This window comes from Colletotrichum abscissum (assembly GCF_030869225.1).
Source record: "Colletotrichum abscissum strain IMI 504890 chromosome Unknown Scaffold_5.1, whole genome shotgun sequence".
Classification (NCBI taxonomy): Eukaryota; Fungi; Ascomycota; class Sordariomycetes; order Glomerellales; family Glomerellaceae; genus Colletotrichum; species Colletotrichum abscissum.
The window spans coordinates 436,101-453,777 of NW_026850431.1; the positions used below are offsets into that span (position 1 = coordinate 436,101).

A 17,677-nucleotide genomic window follows, 5' to 3' on the forward strand; every position below is an offset into this window, starting at 1 on the left:
ACTTCACGTACATACTTGGATCATAGTGCTAGAGGACAATGTCTCATGGATCAGAATGGTCCTGTTTTCTGCTGCATTGTGACGATGTTTGCAACGTAGTCGGGCTTTTCAGAGCCAGGTTTAGAGATTAGTCAACCAAGAGATCGGACTCATTCGCATCAGCCGAAGTTGTCATGTCAACTGGGTATGAATGACAAGGTGCCCTCAACTTGGTTTACTCATCGCAGCGGGCTTGACTGGTTCCTATAGGCATACCATGCCTTGACGCTATGAGTGCAGCCTTGCGCTGCGGCAATGAGTTGTCAAGAGAGGATAGTACTAGAAGGTTGCAACGTACTTTGTCACATTCGCGTCAAATACTGGAGTATCCCTACGACGTGGTACACTTTTGCTCAAAATTTCCTGCCAAATTGATCTAGCCATCCATCGTCGTTATCCATACATATGCGCAGCCAAGGATGTCCACGCGTATAGCCCGCCTCCCCCGCCGTATTCGCCGTATTCGAGACTTCCGTTCCGCGTATAGCAGAGACCCGCCCCGGCCCCAATTTTCGGAATACATACGAATATTCAAGCTTTGAGATCGGCGCTTAACACCTCGAGAGACGGCGCAGTCTGCCTTGGTCTTACGTCCTCGTCAAGCTTGGACTGCCGGCCTTTGTGCATCTGGGGCCCTGCTAGGCGAGATCCTCCTGTTGTTTCCGCGGGATGGGTCTTCCGCCGGGACATCAGGTTACAGGGTGATCTCTCGGCAAGATGAGAAATTCAAGGTTCCGTAGATGCTCATAAGAAGCTGTTTTCGTCTTACATTCCTCCTTGGTCTGGTTCACCTTCTGGTTCAGCTTATGGTGCCATCTCTCACAGGCGCCGCTGAGAAGTTCCTCAAGATGCGTCTCACTTCTGCCTTGACTGGCATTCTTTGCGCCGCGAGCGTTGCGTACGCCGCACCGGCGGACGAACATGAAGACCAGGCCCGTTTCGGCAGACATACCGATAGCAATGACTTCAGTACCCAAAACTCCAAGATCGCGAACCGGGAAGCTGACGTCCCGCCTCCTCCCGCGCCGGAGCCAATCACCATCACAGAGCTCCCTCTACCCCCTGTCACCGCGGACGAGGGTGTCGGAGGATGTACTCTGGAGATCAACCCCCGCGGCACCGGGTGTATCGGGAGATCTCCCGCTCTTCAGAACGGAGATTTCCTGCCGGATGATCTCCACGTTGTAGCGACGGTGAACTTCACCGGCGCCCCCGCATCGCCCGACCCGGCGAGCGTATACAACGGCCCACAGCTGATCATTGTCAAGATCGACAACAGCACTTTTCCGAACGGTGATGCGTGGAAGTGTATTACTTGCGGCGTATCTGCGGAGGACCAGGCTGTACTTGTTGCGCCGCTCGACTATCCCCAAATTTTCAAGGACGGCAAACGCCTGCTTGCTGGACCGCAAATCATCGAGTGTTCGGCTGAGCTTGTTAGCGAAGCTTGCACTCCGGACCAAGTCCACGTCTACCCAATCCGATGGAACACGGCCGTGGATGGGTCAGGCATCGGCGGTACCATTCGCGAGTTGCGCATTCATCCTGGCAACGAGCATCTCGGCTTCAACTCTTTCACCGTCACGTCCGGTAAGGTCAGCCAGTTCGCATATATAGGAAGGCTGGCTTTCACCAAAGCACCGACAACTGGCGAGCCACTTGTGCCCCGTTATGATCTGGTCAATGTCAATCTGTTATTTAGCACAAACGATAAGCAGCCGGTCGAGATTGACCCGGAGGACAGCTCTCTGCTCCGGATCAACTATGATGCCATCACTGTTGGAGAGCTTCGCGGGTTCAGCGGTACCGGCAAAGAAGTCACATACATTGGGTATCCCGCCGAGTCGTCCAACATTGATGTCTTTGCTGCCGATCTCATCACTGGAAGGGTCCGGCGCTTGACTGCCCACCCAGAGTATACGGATCCCGTCGACGTATCTCCAGATGACCAATGGACCGTGGCTATGGACACCCGTGGTAGTGGACGCCAGATGTTCATGGCGGGTCTACGCGGCATTCCTCCATTGACAGACTTGGTCTCCGCGAGCGCGGCCTCATCAACGAGAAACAACCAGGGGCGTCGATTCTTCCAGCCATGGCTCATCGATGGTCATGGTGACCGTGGTTCGTACTTTGGGCAACAACTCAATGCCGAGGGGAGTGGTATCCCCGGAAGTGGCGCAATCAATGATCCCGAATGGAACGGCCGCGCCGACCCGAAATGGTCCAATGATGGTACCCGTATTGTGTACTACCAGGCCCTGACCGTGTTTCCCGAGTGTGGAGGGGAGAACCCTCTGCCATGCTATCCATCAACGGCACCCGGAGGTCGTACCGAGCGCATGATGCTAGCTCATCTGACAAGCCGGCAGCCTCTCACACCGCCCTCTGTTGAGTCTCTAGGTGACACCATTCCTTGGGCAACTCCATACGTGCCTGGAACCCACGCGCCGGAGAGGCCATTCCCGACAAACGGAAACTTCACCCTCAAGGGCAGGGTCAGCGGCTGGGCAAACGTAACCATCACCCCGAATAGTGGAGGTGGTCTGCCGGGAACTGTAGCCGTCGAGTATCATAACTACTCTGATGACGGCGCAAACGTGCTAGTAGGATCCGAGAAGGTCACTTCAGTGAACCCGAGTCCGACGGTGGAGGAGATTGACTGGTACTCGGACCTTGTCCAGACGGGGCCAAGCAATGGAACCAAGAAGACCAGCTCTGACGGCTTCCGGTTGACCATTGATATCCTGACGAACATCTTCCAAGCCAACGGTACGTTGACGACCACGATCGACGGCAAGGAATGGCTCCAGCCAGCAAACAGGACTTGACACCAGCAGCTAGGTCCGTGAATCCAAGAATCGTGGGAGGGGGCTTGGCGCAGCAGACGAGGACAGAAGTTCCTACATAGTTTCAAAGCTCGATGAGAAACCACTTACCTCATCTGCAAGTGTAACAGTGACAGCAAGATCCTCCAAACTTTGGCGATGCAGATGCGAGGCGTATAGGTGATGAGCCCGGTCCCTCGAGACAAGCACGGCTGACGCATGCGGTCTCCTGCGTCAAGCGTACAGCAATGACAACAGATTTTCATTGTAAGATGCCATCGGAGCTCGGTTGGGCTTTGAGTCCGAACACCAAACCTTTGCCCCTCATCAGCTTCGACAGCTGCCATGCCAGAATCCCGTGTTGAGATGAAACATCTTCAGACCGAAGATGCCTTGAGCTGGACGGGTGCATGCTACGGGTAGCGTTTGGAGATGAGTAGCCAGCCACTCGGCAGCAGGGGCGATCCGAATTCATTAAATCATGTATCGATCTGATCGTCTGACGGACGTCGCTGATGAATTCCAGATATCGTACCTAGTTTCGGATCGGAGTTTTGGTGTAAGTTGGGCGCAACATCAAGGTGAGCACGGTGTGGTAGGTACCACAGGTACCTTACCTTAGGTACCTCAAGGTGGATAAGGTGCAATCTAATCGATACGGTCAAGATGCTTATCTTATCCGTCACGTTACCGCGAGACCCATCACGTGAATCGAGCTTTCCGGGTGCCCCTCGATGTGTCGAGGGAAGGAAGGATCGAACTTGTTCAGGGACAAATGATGGAAGGAAAGCGGCGGCCAAGCAGTCGCGCACCTCGCGCAGGAACGGTAGCAATTCAAGATTTTGTCGACGACAACCACACACGAGACACACGAGATTACTCGCATCGGAATAAACAGATTTGCTACCATGAGCTCAATATCAATTGGACGATAATTCCCCACCTTCATCATCGCTCGAGTCCAGTCTACCTTGTAATTCAAGGGAAACTGGTCGGTCGACCATCCTTTGCTTTTGTGCTTCCCGACTTGACAGCGCCGCCATAATTTTTTCTCGCAACAAAGCCGCCTTATTTTGCGCGAGAGATAATGGCAAAGAGGAAGGGCAAGCAGACAACGGTAGAAGATGTTGGCGACGGCGTGTCTAGTGAGAGCGCATCGCAATCCTCTTCCAATGGCTCATCCAAGGACTCAGGCTCCAGGCGATCGGCCAACGGGGCGCCCGATACTGCTCCTGCGCTCATAATATGTCGCAACAAGTCTGTTTCCCGTTTTGCCATCTTCACTAGTCTTGCATTTGCGACAGAGAACATGAGCGACTAGCGCAGTGTGCGCTGCGCTCCCATGAATGTTGATACTCTACTATGGATCACAGCTCGCTGACACATTGCGCGACAGGCATTGGCGCTTCATTTCTTCCTTCCACGGCCCATGGCTACAGATGCCCATTGAGATCCTCGAAACTATTGCGAACATCAACTACAATACCCCGGTACCCCGTCCGATCGACCCCGCCGTCTTCTTTGACCTTCTCAAGATTCGCAGATTAGTCGATGAAGCAACTAACTTGGCTGTCCGCGCTGCTAGCGACATCGCAACACCAACCTTGACGAACGTACATGGCGGGCTTAACGGACACATGTCGTCGTTGGGCTTCGGCGTGGGGAATGGTCACGGTACGAAACTGAGCAAAGAGCGGAAATTTCGCATGAGAGAGCAGGCAAGCCAGAAGCTCGCCCGCGCATATCGTCTGGATGAAATCGCTTGCAGTGTCGCTACCATGCAAGGTGCTTCGACTCTCGAGGAAATTGGCTCCCTAGTGTTGCAACGCAGCAGAGATGATCCCGATGCGAAATACGTTCACTTCTTCCACGAGAAGATACCCTCGCGACAGCTGGCCGAGTGTACTAGTCTAGCGCCTTTGGACAACATCATATCAGCGCATCCGACCGAAGCCGAGGCTCTACGAACTAGAGCGACTGTTCGGATCTTCAAGGATGACCACCTAGGGGCGGCTTCGGACTTGAGCCTTGCGTTGCAAGTGCACCGCTATCACCAGCCACCACATGGAGCACCGCTTTCCCGAGAAGTCGAGTTGACGACAGGATCCAGAAGAAGTCCAGATATCATCCTCACCGAGGACCAGCAACCTAGTAGCTTGGAAACACAGCTGCTGTTCCAAAGAGCTGGAGCGTACTTGACTATTGCTTGCCAGCATGTAGCCGCTAGTCTGCCTGACACTCCTGCGAACGGAGAGACTGGTCAGGCGAGTGGTGCGAATGGAGCTATCAACTCAGGCAAAACTGATGGGCAGAGTCTTGGAACCACGACGCTGGACAACGAGGCAGCGCACATTCGGCTGGAGAAACGGAAATTGGTGAAGACATACGCTAAGAAAGCACTCCGGGACTACATGGCCTATCTGTCAAACTTCCACTACACGCCGGATCAACCGCTGAAGGTCGCCCGGGATTTTACTGAAAAAGTAAATCTCGCGGCGCAGGGTTACCGTCATCCTCGTGTTCCGGACTCGGGCAGCATCCCTTCCTACAAGGCGTTTGCCTTGTCCGAGCTATTTGCTGCCGTTCCACCTGCAGACATTCCGCCGTACCCTTCCCAGGACTTGGTCCGCTCATCAGGGCCCGTACAGCCGAATAACTATGAGACTATTACCTATCATCCACTTCTGACCGAGGCCCTCCATTCTCTACTGCTCTGCCATTGCTTGGTACAGACCTCTACCAAGGAGCTTCTACGCCACGCACACATGGTCGCCCGTCTCGCTCGACTTGCTGACGGCTACCCGCTCTTCCAGGCTAGTAGGTCCCCAGCGAGGGCAGACTGGATTGAGGTGTTGCGCCGGGCAGAGAATTGGATCCAAATGAGTGCTTCTTGGGAACTTTTGTGTGCTCCAGCGCCGCTCCCGGTCCTTGATGGACCAGTTGGCGTGCAGCAGGACAGTTCCCATTCATCTCATAAAGCCGCTGCCCTCGCAGCCGCTGCCATAACGAGGGACGCCAGCACGTTGCCAGACATTGGCGAGACTGAGGAGCAGCGGAAGGAGAGAGTTCGACAGCAGGCCATCATGGACGCGCTTGATGACGATAGAGTTGTTGACGAAGTTACCCTTCGTGCAGCCATCACCGCTCGTCAGAAGCGCTCAGAGGAGGATCACGAATACCTCATGAGCTTGAAGAATAGCTCGAATGGAAGGTCCGAGACTAATGAACTCTCTCCTGCGCTACGTCGTTGGAGTGTTGACGATGGACGGGAGTATCCTATACTCACTGAGCGTGCAGCAGCCATTGCAAAATGGATCATCGAGGCGCCGCCGGTCAGCCTCGGGACTGCGAAACGCAAGAAGAAGACCGCCTCGAAGAGGGACAAGGAGGCGGTCAATGAAGAGGCTGGTGTCAATGGCTTAGCCAACCTAGCGATCAATGAGACCAGTCGGACGATTGATACTGCCGCTTAGGATCATGGTTTCTTGCATGATGGACGACTTGGATGGCATTGGACCAAGCTAATTAGGATAGATTCACTGTATCCCGTATCAACAGCAAGTTGTCCTCAGCGACATTCAGCATCAAAGTGCGATCAAGTATCCTGGTTTACTCCGATATGTCAAATGACCCATGTGTTAGCGTATTGCCCGTGAGGCACAGTCAGGGGCCATGTGGGCACACATGGCTCGTAGGTCCATCTTCTTGCATCGTTGCTACCACTGTCATTGCCGGTTATCTTCACTTTCTTTCTCACAGCATGTTCCTAAGCCAATATCATCGGCTCCCCTTTTCAACATGATCTGGAACTCAGATATTGAGGAGGCTGGCATTGAAGTCAGAGTCTTGGTAGGATATGGTGATACGGCGACACCAGCTTCGAGCATTCATGCAGATGTCAAATCGCGGATACGTTCTCGAGGCTGAGGTATGTCTGGACCCCCCACTGTATGCAGAAGATACAGAGCTCCAAGCGAAGCTATCAAGACGGCAATTCGCTACGTACTAGACACGCATAGCGTATGTGCTTCGACTAGACGCTCCTCCATTACGAAGTACGACTCTCAGAAAAGCATCGAGGCGTGATGGAATCTAGCGTGTCTTCGGACCCAGAGGTATCGAACGTATCCTTTGCTGTTTGTCTAGTTTATGTATAGGTAGGTTTGGAGGCTTAAGCGAGGTGATTATATTGTCTGGAAAGTTGTCGGGTCCATCGTGAGTCGGGACGTACTTTCGAAGGGAGAGACTTGTTATCGTTTGGATTTTTGCATGAGAATTTGGAATAGGGGGTCCGTTGACGAATGACCGAGGGGGCTTTCGTAGAAGTGACTAGTAACATTAACCTGCTCAAGTTTAGTGGGATGTTTTGAAAGACGGTAGGAAAAGAGATTATTCCAAGCATCAAAGGAGACAAGAACCAGCTGCGCTGTGGCATAGCTCAAGCGCTGAGAACAAGAACGACGCGAGTCCAGTTCTCTCAAACTGGTCACGCGAGCATTCGCAAGCCATAGTAGCTCAGCTTCTTCCCAAATGACTACATGAAAAAAAGAAGAAGCCCTGGTCGAGCCAGCCATACCCTCCCTCCCGTCATGCGACCAGAGTTGGTGTGCAACCGGTGCCGAAGTCCGAGAACGATGCTGGGGTCCGGCCTACGAGGTAGGTTTCCGGAGGCCCGTAGGGTCAGTAAGGTAGCCTTGGGTTCAGACCGCCGTTCCGTCCTCTCGGTAAGCTAATGGAATCACATAACACGACGATCGAGAGTCATCTCAGCTACTCCTGGCCAAACACTTCCTGCTCTCGGCATCCTATCACACTCTTCATCTCCGCATCTGTCTGGTACGAACGGCAACCATGCCACAGACACGCAGCATGCGTCAGCTTCACTAGTCTCTATTGCGAGAAATGCGTAGGAATATAGGACTCGATTTCGGACTCGTCGACGAAAAGAGGCTTCACTGACACATCCCTCTTGTCGGGTTGTCACCTCCTTCTCGACAAACTACCTATTCGTACATATCCTAGTCCAGCCTAGACTAGACAACCCCCAAGCAGTCCTCTCAGGTGGTACCCGCAGTACCCTGGCGAGAACGGCCGCCCGCGGCAACGCCTTCGGTGCTTAGCGTGGGCGTGCGCGCATCCAACGCGCCAACAAGATCCTTTCAAAATGCTGTCGTGGACTTTGAGATCCTTGTGTAGGAGCAAGAGGCGGCGGCGCGGCGTCGTCGCTGCCCCCCTTCCCATCCCATCTGGGGCTGTCTGGGGAATGTTTATTTCTTCCATCAATCATGTTCGCGGGGAGAGCGGGTCCCCCGTCCCCTTAGGCCTCGTTTGACGGGTTGGAATAGTTCATGGCTCACTCTTAGCTGAAATATCCCAAGGTGTGGTTTGGGGACTCCGGATTTTCCAGTGGTTCGATTTTTATTCCTCTACTTTTGCGCCCTCTTTGACTCCGGATTGCGGCACGGTGTTTTCTGGGGTCCGGGGGAGATGAAGCGGAGAGAGACCTGGAGCCACGATGGCAGTTGTTGCTAGTGCCAAGATGGGGATGGGTTGATTTCTTGAACAATTTCCTGGAGTATCCGAATCTGTGCCGATGGGATGGAGGGTTTTTCCCAACGATCAAGAGAAGTCATGGGTGCTCACTGCTTCACAGCACAGGTGATCTTGGCCTTGCATTACTCGCCACGTTTCTTGGGTCCCAGGCTCTTGGGATTGAGCTAGCGGTAGGTTGCCGTTGGCGTGTTTGGACCGAAAGTCTGAGTCCACGAGAAGCTGTCATCAGCAGCTAAAGCGCAGAACATGGCCGAGGGAGTTGAGATACTCGGCTCAACTTTGATGTTTTCTTGGCGGCGCCGGGTGGCTTGCAGTGCCAACGCGGGAATCGCGGAATGGCCAGGCTTGGCTGTCTGATGGTCTCTTGGATAATCGCCGAAGGAGGGCAGCATTCTATGGAAGTGTGCTGCTATTCTTCTTGGCTTACGCTGGCTGAAGCTTGTGTTGTCTCCTTTTGAGCCTCTTAACTTTCGCCTCTACGTAGGTATCTTGAGATGCCTTACATGGCAGTGACTAATCTCAGGGATAGAGTTCTGGTCACTGCTATAGCGAGTCAAGGAAACAGGGAAACGGCGCGGGAGCAGCCCTCATGTCATTTACGCTGGAGATTAAGCGGAACGACTCCGGCGTCTCATGCGCGAAAGGCTGCAAGCCTGGGCCTATCTTCTTTTTGCCTCCTGCGCGTGTAGGGAACGGCTGCAGAAAGAAACGGGTCCCTCTCTCAAGATAAAGTCTACCTTCCAAGGGCCGGGATGTGGTGACAACAGACTTTAGCGTAACAGAACACATTGCTCTTCACATGCGAACCTCTCATAGGCAGAATTACAGGAGGAAGCTCGAACGCACTTGACATGGGGGGCGGTAATTTGGGGCGCGGTCGCCCGCGCGCGCAAGATTCAAGAGCCGACCGGATTCAGTTCAGCATTGCATGCGCCAGTTGAGTCATCTCATCGGTGATATCTCGTTATGGACGGTAGTTCTCAATATGAGATATACACTACCGAGAGACATGTTGAAAACGACGGAGAGACGCAGTCTGAGAGATACACAGAGCCGGCCCCACGGATAGGCGTGTCCAGATACGGGACTCGGCAATCCGACAACAGACGTTGACAGCCATGCGCAGCGCCAAGGGCCATCATCGACAACAAAATCCACTTGCCTACGCAGTAGACATTCGAAGCGAGAAGCGCACGCGTCAAGGACGTGCGATAATGCGGGCTTGGCTGTCAGTCAGTCGCATAAGTCACTGTCCTCCTTCTCGAACTCGAAAGCAGCTCCGCCTGCAAACTGCACAAACAAGTCTCACGGCCCACGGGGGAAACGGGGAACGTGTGGGCTCGTTCGAGTATAGTCGAGAAGAAGAAGGGAAAACAAGCGTTTGCCCAGACCAGCCTCCACGCGGTGGTTGAAATTGTGTCCTGAGGGGACTGAGGGAGGGCGTATCCGTACGTGAAGGCGATTCCCCAGGCGAAATTACCATTGGTGGATTATTAGAAGTTGGGGGTTTCTCCGCAGGTTCAGACGCCCCCCCTTCTCCATGGGCTAGCCGGCTGGCTAGCTTTCTCCTTTGGCCCTTTCGCGGAGACAAGAGTCGAGCAAGGATTGTTGAAAAGGTTGGGGGTCTCTGGGGAAGAGAGGCGGACACGGCGGGCCACACGCGGCGCGGCGCCAAGAGGTTCGTTCTGTCGCCGCATTCCTTGGGTTGTCTTGTCTTTGGACGACATAGTTGATGAGAGAGGGAATCAACACAGAGAGGCTTTGAAAAGCAACGGAAGAGAGTGTTTGGAGATATCACATTTGACAATGTCTTCGGCCCTTTACCTGGCGGTCATGACAGACTCAAGCAAAGGAACTTAACCTACATGTACCTACGGATAATCATATGCAACAAGACAGAAACCCGGCTCTAATTTAGGTATCTCTCAGCATTCGGTGTGCAGAAAACCAAACCCATCCAACCATGCCATCCAAACTCCCCCATCTCATTCTCCACTCCCCCGGAACCAGCGCTAGGCCTGGGGCCCTTGACAATTATGGGGAAAGATGCCGGGTGCCAGCCCGAATCCCTCCTCCTTTCTCGGTTGGTTGCTCTTCTTTCTCGCCATCTAATTCTAGTGTATCGGCAGCCAGCCGTCTTCGTTCGAAACCCAGCATCTTTTGGGCGGATAGTCAGACCGGGGAATGAGGGGGACCGGGGGTGTGAGATGAGGGGATTTGGGGGAAAGGATTGGGGGAAATCTAAACTCTTGCGGGGATCCCTATCTGAACGGCTTAGGTTACTTTTGTGAGAGAAAGAGACCGGGTATAGCGTGGTATGGTGTGCGCCTTTGAGATAAAGGTTTTAAAGACAACCTCCCATCTCCCCTTCTTCCTGAATCGAACGACTCTCCTCCTCTTCCCTCCTCGGCTCTTCACCTCTCTGCCGGAGTTGCTTCAATCACTTTCTCTTCTCTGGGTCGATAACACCCTCCTCTTACCACACAGGGCGTCGTTATCTTTTTCTAGCAACTTCACCAACAACAGAGTCCGCCAAGATGGGTCTTCCGTCCGGCAAAAGAGTGTACAACTGGTACATCTCCCTGATGGCGGCCATGTGCATGGTCCTCTACGGGTACGATGCCTCCGTCTTCAACTCCCTTCAGGGCTCGAAGAACTGGCTCGCCTGGGTCGACGTCGACCTCAAGAAGGACACCCAGCTCATCGGCCTCGTCAACACCGCCTACACCATCGGCGCCATCGTTGCCGGTTTCTTCATCGGTGGTCCCACTGTAAGCGCACCCTCTCGTGTCATCGAATGTGGTATCAGCCAGAGCAAGGACTAACACAAACCTCTCAACACAGGCCGACTACCTCGGACGTCGCTGGGGCATGGCCATCGGCTGCTTCGTCACCATCATCGCGACCCTCATGCAGACCTTCACCCCCCACCACAAGCTTGGCGTCTTCATCGCCGGCCGCGTCGTGATCGGTCTCGGCCAGGGTATGGCTCTCACCGCCGGCCCCGTCTACATCGGCGAGGTCGCCCCCTCTGAGATTCGTGGCCACATCATGGCCTGCTGGCAAATGTTCTACTCTGTCGGTTCCTTCATCGCCTACTGGATCAACGTATGTTCCTCCACCCTCATTTTCCCGCACAGAGAAAACCCCCTAACACATCTTGCAGTACGCCTGCTCCAAGCGCCGCGAACAGCTCGGCGAATGGGACTGGAAGATGGTTGTCATCTTCCAGATGCTCGTCCCCATCCTCATCATCATCGCCCTCCCCTTCCAACCCGAGTCCCCGCGCTGGCACATCCAAAAGAACGGCAACGTCGAGGCCGCCCGCGCCGCCCTCATGCGCATCCGCGACACCGAGGAAGAGGTCGAGCAGGAGCTCCTCCAGATCCGCGAAGCCATCGAGTACGAAAAGGAGGCCATCAGCAGCTCCTACACCGCCCTCTTCAAGGACCCCTCCATCCGCAAGCGCCTCTACCTCGCCTTCGCTCTCAACGTCGGACAGCAGCTCACCGGCCAGGGTACCCTCAACTCCTACTCCACTTCGATTTACAAGAAGGTCTGGCCGTCTACCGATACGATTAACCTCATCAACGCGCTCAACGCCACCATGGGTATCTTCTTCACGCTTAACGCCATGTGGACGGCTGATCGCTTCGGTCGTCGGTGGTTGTTCCTCGTCGGTGCGGCTGGTATGGCTGTGTGCATGCTCATCGTTCCCATCGTCGGCATGAAGACTCCCACGGCAGCAGACGGAACAAAGAGCGAGCCCGTCGGTATCTCCATTGTGTTTTTGCTGTTCCTCTGTAAGTTCTTCCCTCAACATCCTCCCTCTTTAAGTACACTCAACTAACGTCTCCAAAGTCATCTTCTTCTACAAGCCAACATGGGGCGCAACAACCTGGATGTGGACCGCCGAAATCTTCTCCGTCAACGTCCGCGCCCAGGCCGTCGGCATGTGCTCTCAGATGCAAAACGTCGCAAACACAATCTTCCAGCAATTCTTCCCCACCTTCCTCGCCAACGAGGGGCTCAACTGCCTCTTCTTCTTCATGGCCATGAACATCGTCCTCGGCATCTTTGTCTACTTCCTCATCCCCGAGACCAAGCAGATCCCGCTCGAGGAGATGGACCAGCTGTTCGGCGGCGCCAACCACACCGAGAAGGGCGCGCAGATGTTGGGCGTCGGACCCGAGGAGGGACACCACGGCCACTCTGCGCTTGATAACAAGGACGGTGCCGAGATTCAGCAGTCTGAGAGGAAGGAGGCTGTTTAGGAGATGAGAATATGTCGGTAATTGGAGATGGGTAGAGGAGTAATGAGTAATGCGGATTGATGTATTATTATCAGAGAACGGAGGATCGGCCTGAAAGAGGCCTAGGTCCCGTCGCATTATACCCCAGATTGCGAAATTGAAGTTGTCATGATTGAATCATCTTTGGCTCGGCACTATATGAAATGATTTGGTTAAGGACTTGTCAGTCAATACAGGTCGGAATGAGACTGCAGTGCAAATGAAACGAAAAAACCCTCCCTATCTCTGTCTTCATCATCTCGGCACAAGTACATGTATCGAGCTAGAGATACCTACATAAACGCCCTCTACAATGGCACCGCATCTTGCTCTTCTAACATCTTTCGTCATCAGCACACTGTCGATGCGAAGATGGAATGATAGCGCTGCGGGCCACAGTACCCTCCATCTACATCCTCTCTCTTTAAACGTTAAAATCCCACTAACCGTCCGACCCAGCTTTACTACTCCAAACGTGCTCGTATCTGAGCACGAATACCAAAGGTAATACCAGTACTTAGTGTGAACGACACCTTATGTGACTTTTCTATTTTAACTAGTACTTATGTCTGTTATCCTTGAACGGCACGCTCGTATCTGAGCACGAATACGAACAGTACTATCACTACACTCCATGACAGCGAACACCTCTTTAACCTTAGTTCTATTTTATTATAAGAGTAAGCAAGCGTAGCTGCACTTTAGTAGCTGCACTGTACCGGGTGAAGGCTAACGGACGTATAAATCATACAGTAAGCTAGAATGGATTCCCTGGCAAGACCTTCAATTTATATAGACCTCTTCAAGCTCTTAGTAAACTCCTAGCAAATTTTAGACTTCTCCTTTATTGAGTATGACCAGGCGGTAAGATTGCATTGTCTCGTCAAGCCATCATCTACCAAAGACTGCTTACCATGGTCGGTCTTTTTGACGTCTCTCCCATGTACTTGCCCTCCATTCCTCATCTTTGGGGTCCATACCGAACGAACCGTGGTGTCTCATGGCATCCACAAATGCAACGATTCAAGAAAAGGAGCAGATGATGGTTCATATCTTTAGCTTCTTCATCCCTAGCTCTCTCAACCCCCCTCCGTCTGTAATGCTAGATCTGCATATTTGTTCCTGAGAAGTGAAAAAACCATTGCTGTCTTCCTTCCGTTACTATCCCAAAGCCTTTGTGAAGTTGGACCTAGATATCAGAAAGCAAGTAGAGGAATCAAGACAGAGCTTACGCTAAGAAAAGAGTAAAGCTAGACGAGAGAGAAAGACAGAGCTTATACCATTGATGATAGCGAATACTAGCCAAGGTGGCATTCCAACACGGCTTTCATGGACCTTAGGCGATTGGGCGTCACAGGGATACTCAAATTCAGGTAGGTTTGACACAGAACCTTGTTGTAGAGAAGACTCTAACGATGGAGTGCCATCTCTATAATCTAAGAATACAAATGTGCTGCTCCAATCCAGGTATCCATTTCGTTTCCAGAATTCAACGAGCATTGCGCAATGACTTTGTTCATGTGGCTCACATCGGTGGGCCTTGCCCCGGTGGACCAGGCATCATCTGCCCGCCCCCATCGCCGACCCATCTGTATTGCATCATCGGTTGCCCTTGAAGCTGCTGCTGCATCATGCTTTGCATCGACACCTGTTGTTGCCCCATGAGGGCCTGAGGATGGGGATGAGGCGGGTAGGATGGATGTTGGGCATGCTGAGGGTGTTGAGGGTGTTGACCAAGCGGCGGCGAGGGACCATGGGGTATAGGTGAAGACTGTTGGTGCGGGTGGTAGAGTGGTTGTTGTTGTGGTTGATGTTGTTGTTGCTGCTGCTGCGGTTGATGAGGCGATTGCTGATGCTGCTGCTGCATTTGTTGCTGGTGTTGTTGAGGCAGCTGTCCTTGCTCTCTCATCTGCCGACGTACTTGAAGCCAGGTAAACAACTCTGATGACAATCCTTCAAATGTAGTCTTGAGCTGTAGCGCAATGTCCCATCGCTGAGAGTATCTTGCAAGTGTTTCCACAACCTGCTGCAAGCATCGCATGCTTCTGTCCAAACTATCCTCGCCACCAGCCGGGCGATGCGGTAGAGGTGGCGGAGGTGCGGTGCCTGGACGAGTGATAGGCGGAATGATTCTTTGCTCCGATATAAGAAGCTCACGCTTGTCGTTGAAGACGACGAAGAACTGTGTTGCGACGAAAAAGACCTTGAGAGCGTCCAGGGAGGAGTAGAATGCCGTGTTGACGGAGCCATGGACGACACTGTGAATTGTGTTCATGTAAGCAATGCCATGTTCGAAAATGAGTTTGCGGGTGTAGTCAGTCAGGTGTGGCTGGCGATCGCTAGGCGCAAGGCAGTGGATGTAACTGTATCTCAGCTCGAGCTCGAAGAACTCGCGGATGCCCGAGGGGAGGTTATCAGGCAGTGACTCGTGCCACTCTCTCATTTCCAGACACATCTGCCAAATGAAGGAGGCAGCATCTGAAAGTGGCGCTGCGTCTCCCTGGAATAGTGTCTGATACCATTCGGACTGGAGTCGACGAAGCTGGAACAAGACTAAAGCCGAGTCTGCTGATTGAGGGCCAGTGATCGGCCCAGAAGTCAAGCCAGAGTTGCTGGGATACTCGACATTGATGGAATCATCTGTGAATGAGAAGGATCGGGCGCGAACCATACTGATCATCCTATCCTTGGTGTCAGCGAGTTGAATCTGGCATGCCATCTAGGCTCAACGAGCTTACCGGTCAAGTGCATATACACAGTAAAACATTTTCCTCCGAAGGTCGAGAGCAGCCTTATCGGGAACCTGGAGCTGTGGCGGGTCTTGATGGAATCCCAAGTCAACCACAGCACGACTCGCGAATCCTATCAGATACCAGCTGTCGAAATGGCCAGGGTCGAGCATTGAGTATTGCGTGAAGAGGATGAGCGACTGAATCTGGCTTGGATATCCAGGCATCAGTGCCTTGTCAGCAAAAGGCAAGGCGCGAGCGACAAAGTCTAGACCGCGGCGAGAGAAGTCATCGTTTTTGTCCCTGCTCTGGGCCGCGTACCCAATAGCGAGAACCATGTACAGTAGCCAAAAGTCGGCATCCTTGAGCCTGTCCTTGACTCTTTCGTCTTGCTGATAGACATCGTCCAAGACGGTGAGTAAGTGAGTCTCCGAGAAGGACGGGAACAGTGAGTAGACGTTGGCCATGTAATACTGAACAGTGGCGAAGGCCTCTGCTCTGGTTGGGAAACTGTCCTCCGTCGGATCCGGTACCTCGTCGTTAGTCGCGGCAGCCAGCACCAGGCGGGCGAACGTCATGCCGCTCACGGAAGGTTCAAAATCACGAGTTGTTGCGTTGACGGATCTGGCAAACGTCAGCACGCACTTCAAAGTGCGGGGCCAAGAGATGGACGTACAAGAAGCCAAAGTCAGACACGAGTGCGTTAACATCCGAGTCCTCCCTCTTACGGGCGGCTTTCCGGTGAATCGCAGCTCGAATATTGGCCAGAGAGTCCTTGCGGTCAGCAGGAGCCGCTGTCGCTTCATCGACATCGTGGAGATTAACCGATGCCTTGCGCGATCTCGCAAATGCCAACCGCTTCTCTAGCTTTTCAACTCTAAGCTCCAGGGCTGCTACATAACTGAGTCTCTGTTAACATCACGCATGCCGAGATCTCATGACGGGCGGACCAACCTTCTCTCCTTGCCTCTGGCGAACTGGTCATTGGCTGAGGAGCACTCATTCTCGCGGCCTGCCTTCTCACAGGCAGTACAGGCTGGAAGCTTGCCATCACACTAGACAAAGTCAAGTACGCATCAGCAAGAGCCCGTTAGATCCATCAGGCTGGGCAGCGGGGGGAAGGATAGCTACCTTGACTTTTGCAGCTCGACCTGTGGGGCACGATTAGCCTCGCATGAACACAAGCAGTCAGCCGCAACCATGACAACTCACATCGCGAGCAGGCCGATACAGGCCGCGATACCCGCAGCAGGGGGTTATCTGAGAAACTAGATCGCGGCATTGGGTGCGATTGGAGATGCGACGGGGAAACGAGGTGCCGTGCCTCGAGGCCGCGCTATCTTGAAGCTTTGAGATCGATGACGAATCGCAAGGGATCCACGACAGAGGATAGAGCCAGGCGATTGGGTTGATGAAATAGAGGCTAGTAGTTTAGGGGATCGTCTACTCTCTGAAAAGATGTGCGATCCGTGAAACGCGTAAAACGGAAGGAACCAAGTACGAATGATGTGGTGAACGTTCCGTCGAAAGTGAAGCGAAGTTCAGGCTGAGATCACGTCAAGTTGACTGTAAAGCTGGATCGTCGTTGACGGGGGCGCTGGAGTGTGTCCGGGATCCGGATTACGCTGCAGGGACTGGTGCACGTAAGAGAACAGATCGTCCTAAGCGCGGTATCGCGTGTAGTAGTTGGCGCGTCGGCTGTCGGAAAGTTGAATGTTGAGCCCTGGGGTTCAAAATAGTCGCAGCGATGATGCGTACGATCAAAAGGCGGCTCGAGGTGTGCGGCTGTCGGAAGATCAAAACACGAGAGATGCTGATCTGTGGTTCAGAAGTGCAACAGAACCGAGAGCGCAGCGAAGCCACAAGTATCCGTAGAGAGTCAGTACGGATATTCGTCGAGAGAACAAGGTCCGGGGCAAGTGTCCGAGACGAGACGGTGCGCGAGTCGTTCACGGCTTCCCCCTTGCTGTTGCACTACCGCAGTATCCGTGGACCGTTTGGGTGCCTGTCGATGCTGCGTGCTTGCGTGCTTGCGTGCTTGCGTCGTGCTTGCGCTGGAGGACGAGGCAAGGGCTGTAAGGCAAGGCAGGCAGGGAAGGCCAAAGACTACGCAAGGCCAGGGCAGACGAGGCAGGACGAGGCCAGGGCAAAGGAAAGGTCGACCTGGACTGGACTGGACGGTTTGGGGGGTTCGTATTGCGCGGGGATCTTTGGTTGTAGCTTGTAACTTTGGTGC

At 53.5% G+C, this 17,677-nt stretch overlaps 4 protein-coding genes across 4 annotated transcripts; 3 read left to right on the forward strand and 1 right to left on the reverse strand.

Annotated features, from left to right (window-relative positions):
• Window positions 1-845: 845 nt before the first annotated feature.
• Window positions 846-2,870, forward strand: CABS01_02652 (saponin hydrolase; the record flags this gene model as incomplete). The annotated part of the gene is made up of 1 exon (XM_060536030.1): window positions 846-2,870. One exon carries the CDS (start codon window positions 846-848, stop codon window positions 2,868-2,870), a length of 2,025 nt encoding a protein of 674 aa, XP_060393942.1.
• Window positions 2,871-3,954: 1,084 nt separating this feature from the next.
• Window positions 3,955-6,340, forward strand: CABS01_02653 (uncharacterized protein; the record flags this gene model as incomplete). Its single annotated transcript, XM_060536031.1, has 2 exons — window positions 3,955-4,124; window positions 4,264-6,340. 2 exons carry the CDS (start codon window positions 3,955-3,957, stop codon window positions 6,338-6,340), a joined length of 2,247 nt encoding a protein of 748 aa, XP_060393943.1.
• Window positions 6,341-10,957: 4,617 nt separating this feature from the next.
• Window positions 10,958-12,694, forward strand: CABS01_02654 (uncharacterized protein; the record flags this gene model as incomplete). The annotated part of the gene is made up of 4 exons (XM_060536032.1): window positions 10,958-11,191; window positions 11,265-11,528; window positions 11,587-12,223; window positions 12,282-12,694. 4 exons carry the CDS (start codon window positions 10,958-10,960, stop codon window positions 12,692-12,694), a joined length of 1,548 nt encoding a protein of 515 aa, XP_060393944.1.
• Window positions 12,695-14,237: 1,543 nt separating this feature from the next.
• On the reverse strand, window positions 14,238-16,723 carry CABS01_02655 (fungal specific transcription factor domain-containing protein; the record flags this gene model as incomplete). Its single annotated transcript, XM_060536033.1, has 6 exons — window positions 14,238-15,393; window positions 15,451-16,065; window positions 16,118-16,342; window positions 16,396-16,496; window positions 16,573-16,592; window positions 16,654-16,723. 6 exons carry the CDS (start codon window positions 16,721-16,723, stop codon window positions 14,238-14,240), a joined length of 2,187 nt encoding a protein of 728 aa, XP_060393945.1.
• Between the last annotated feature and the right edge of the window lie 954 nt (window positions 16,724-17,677).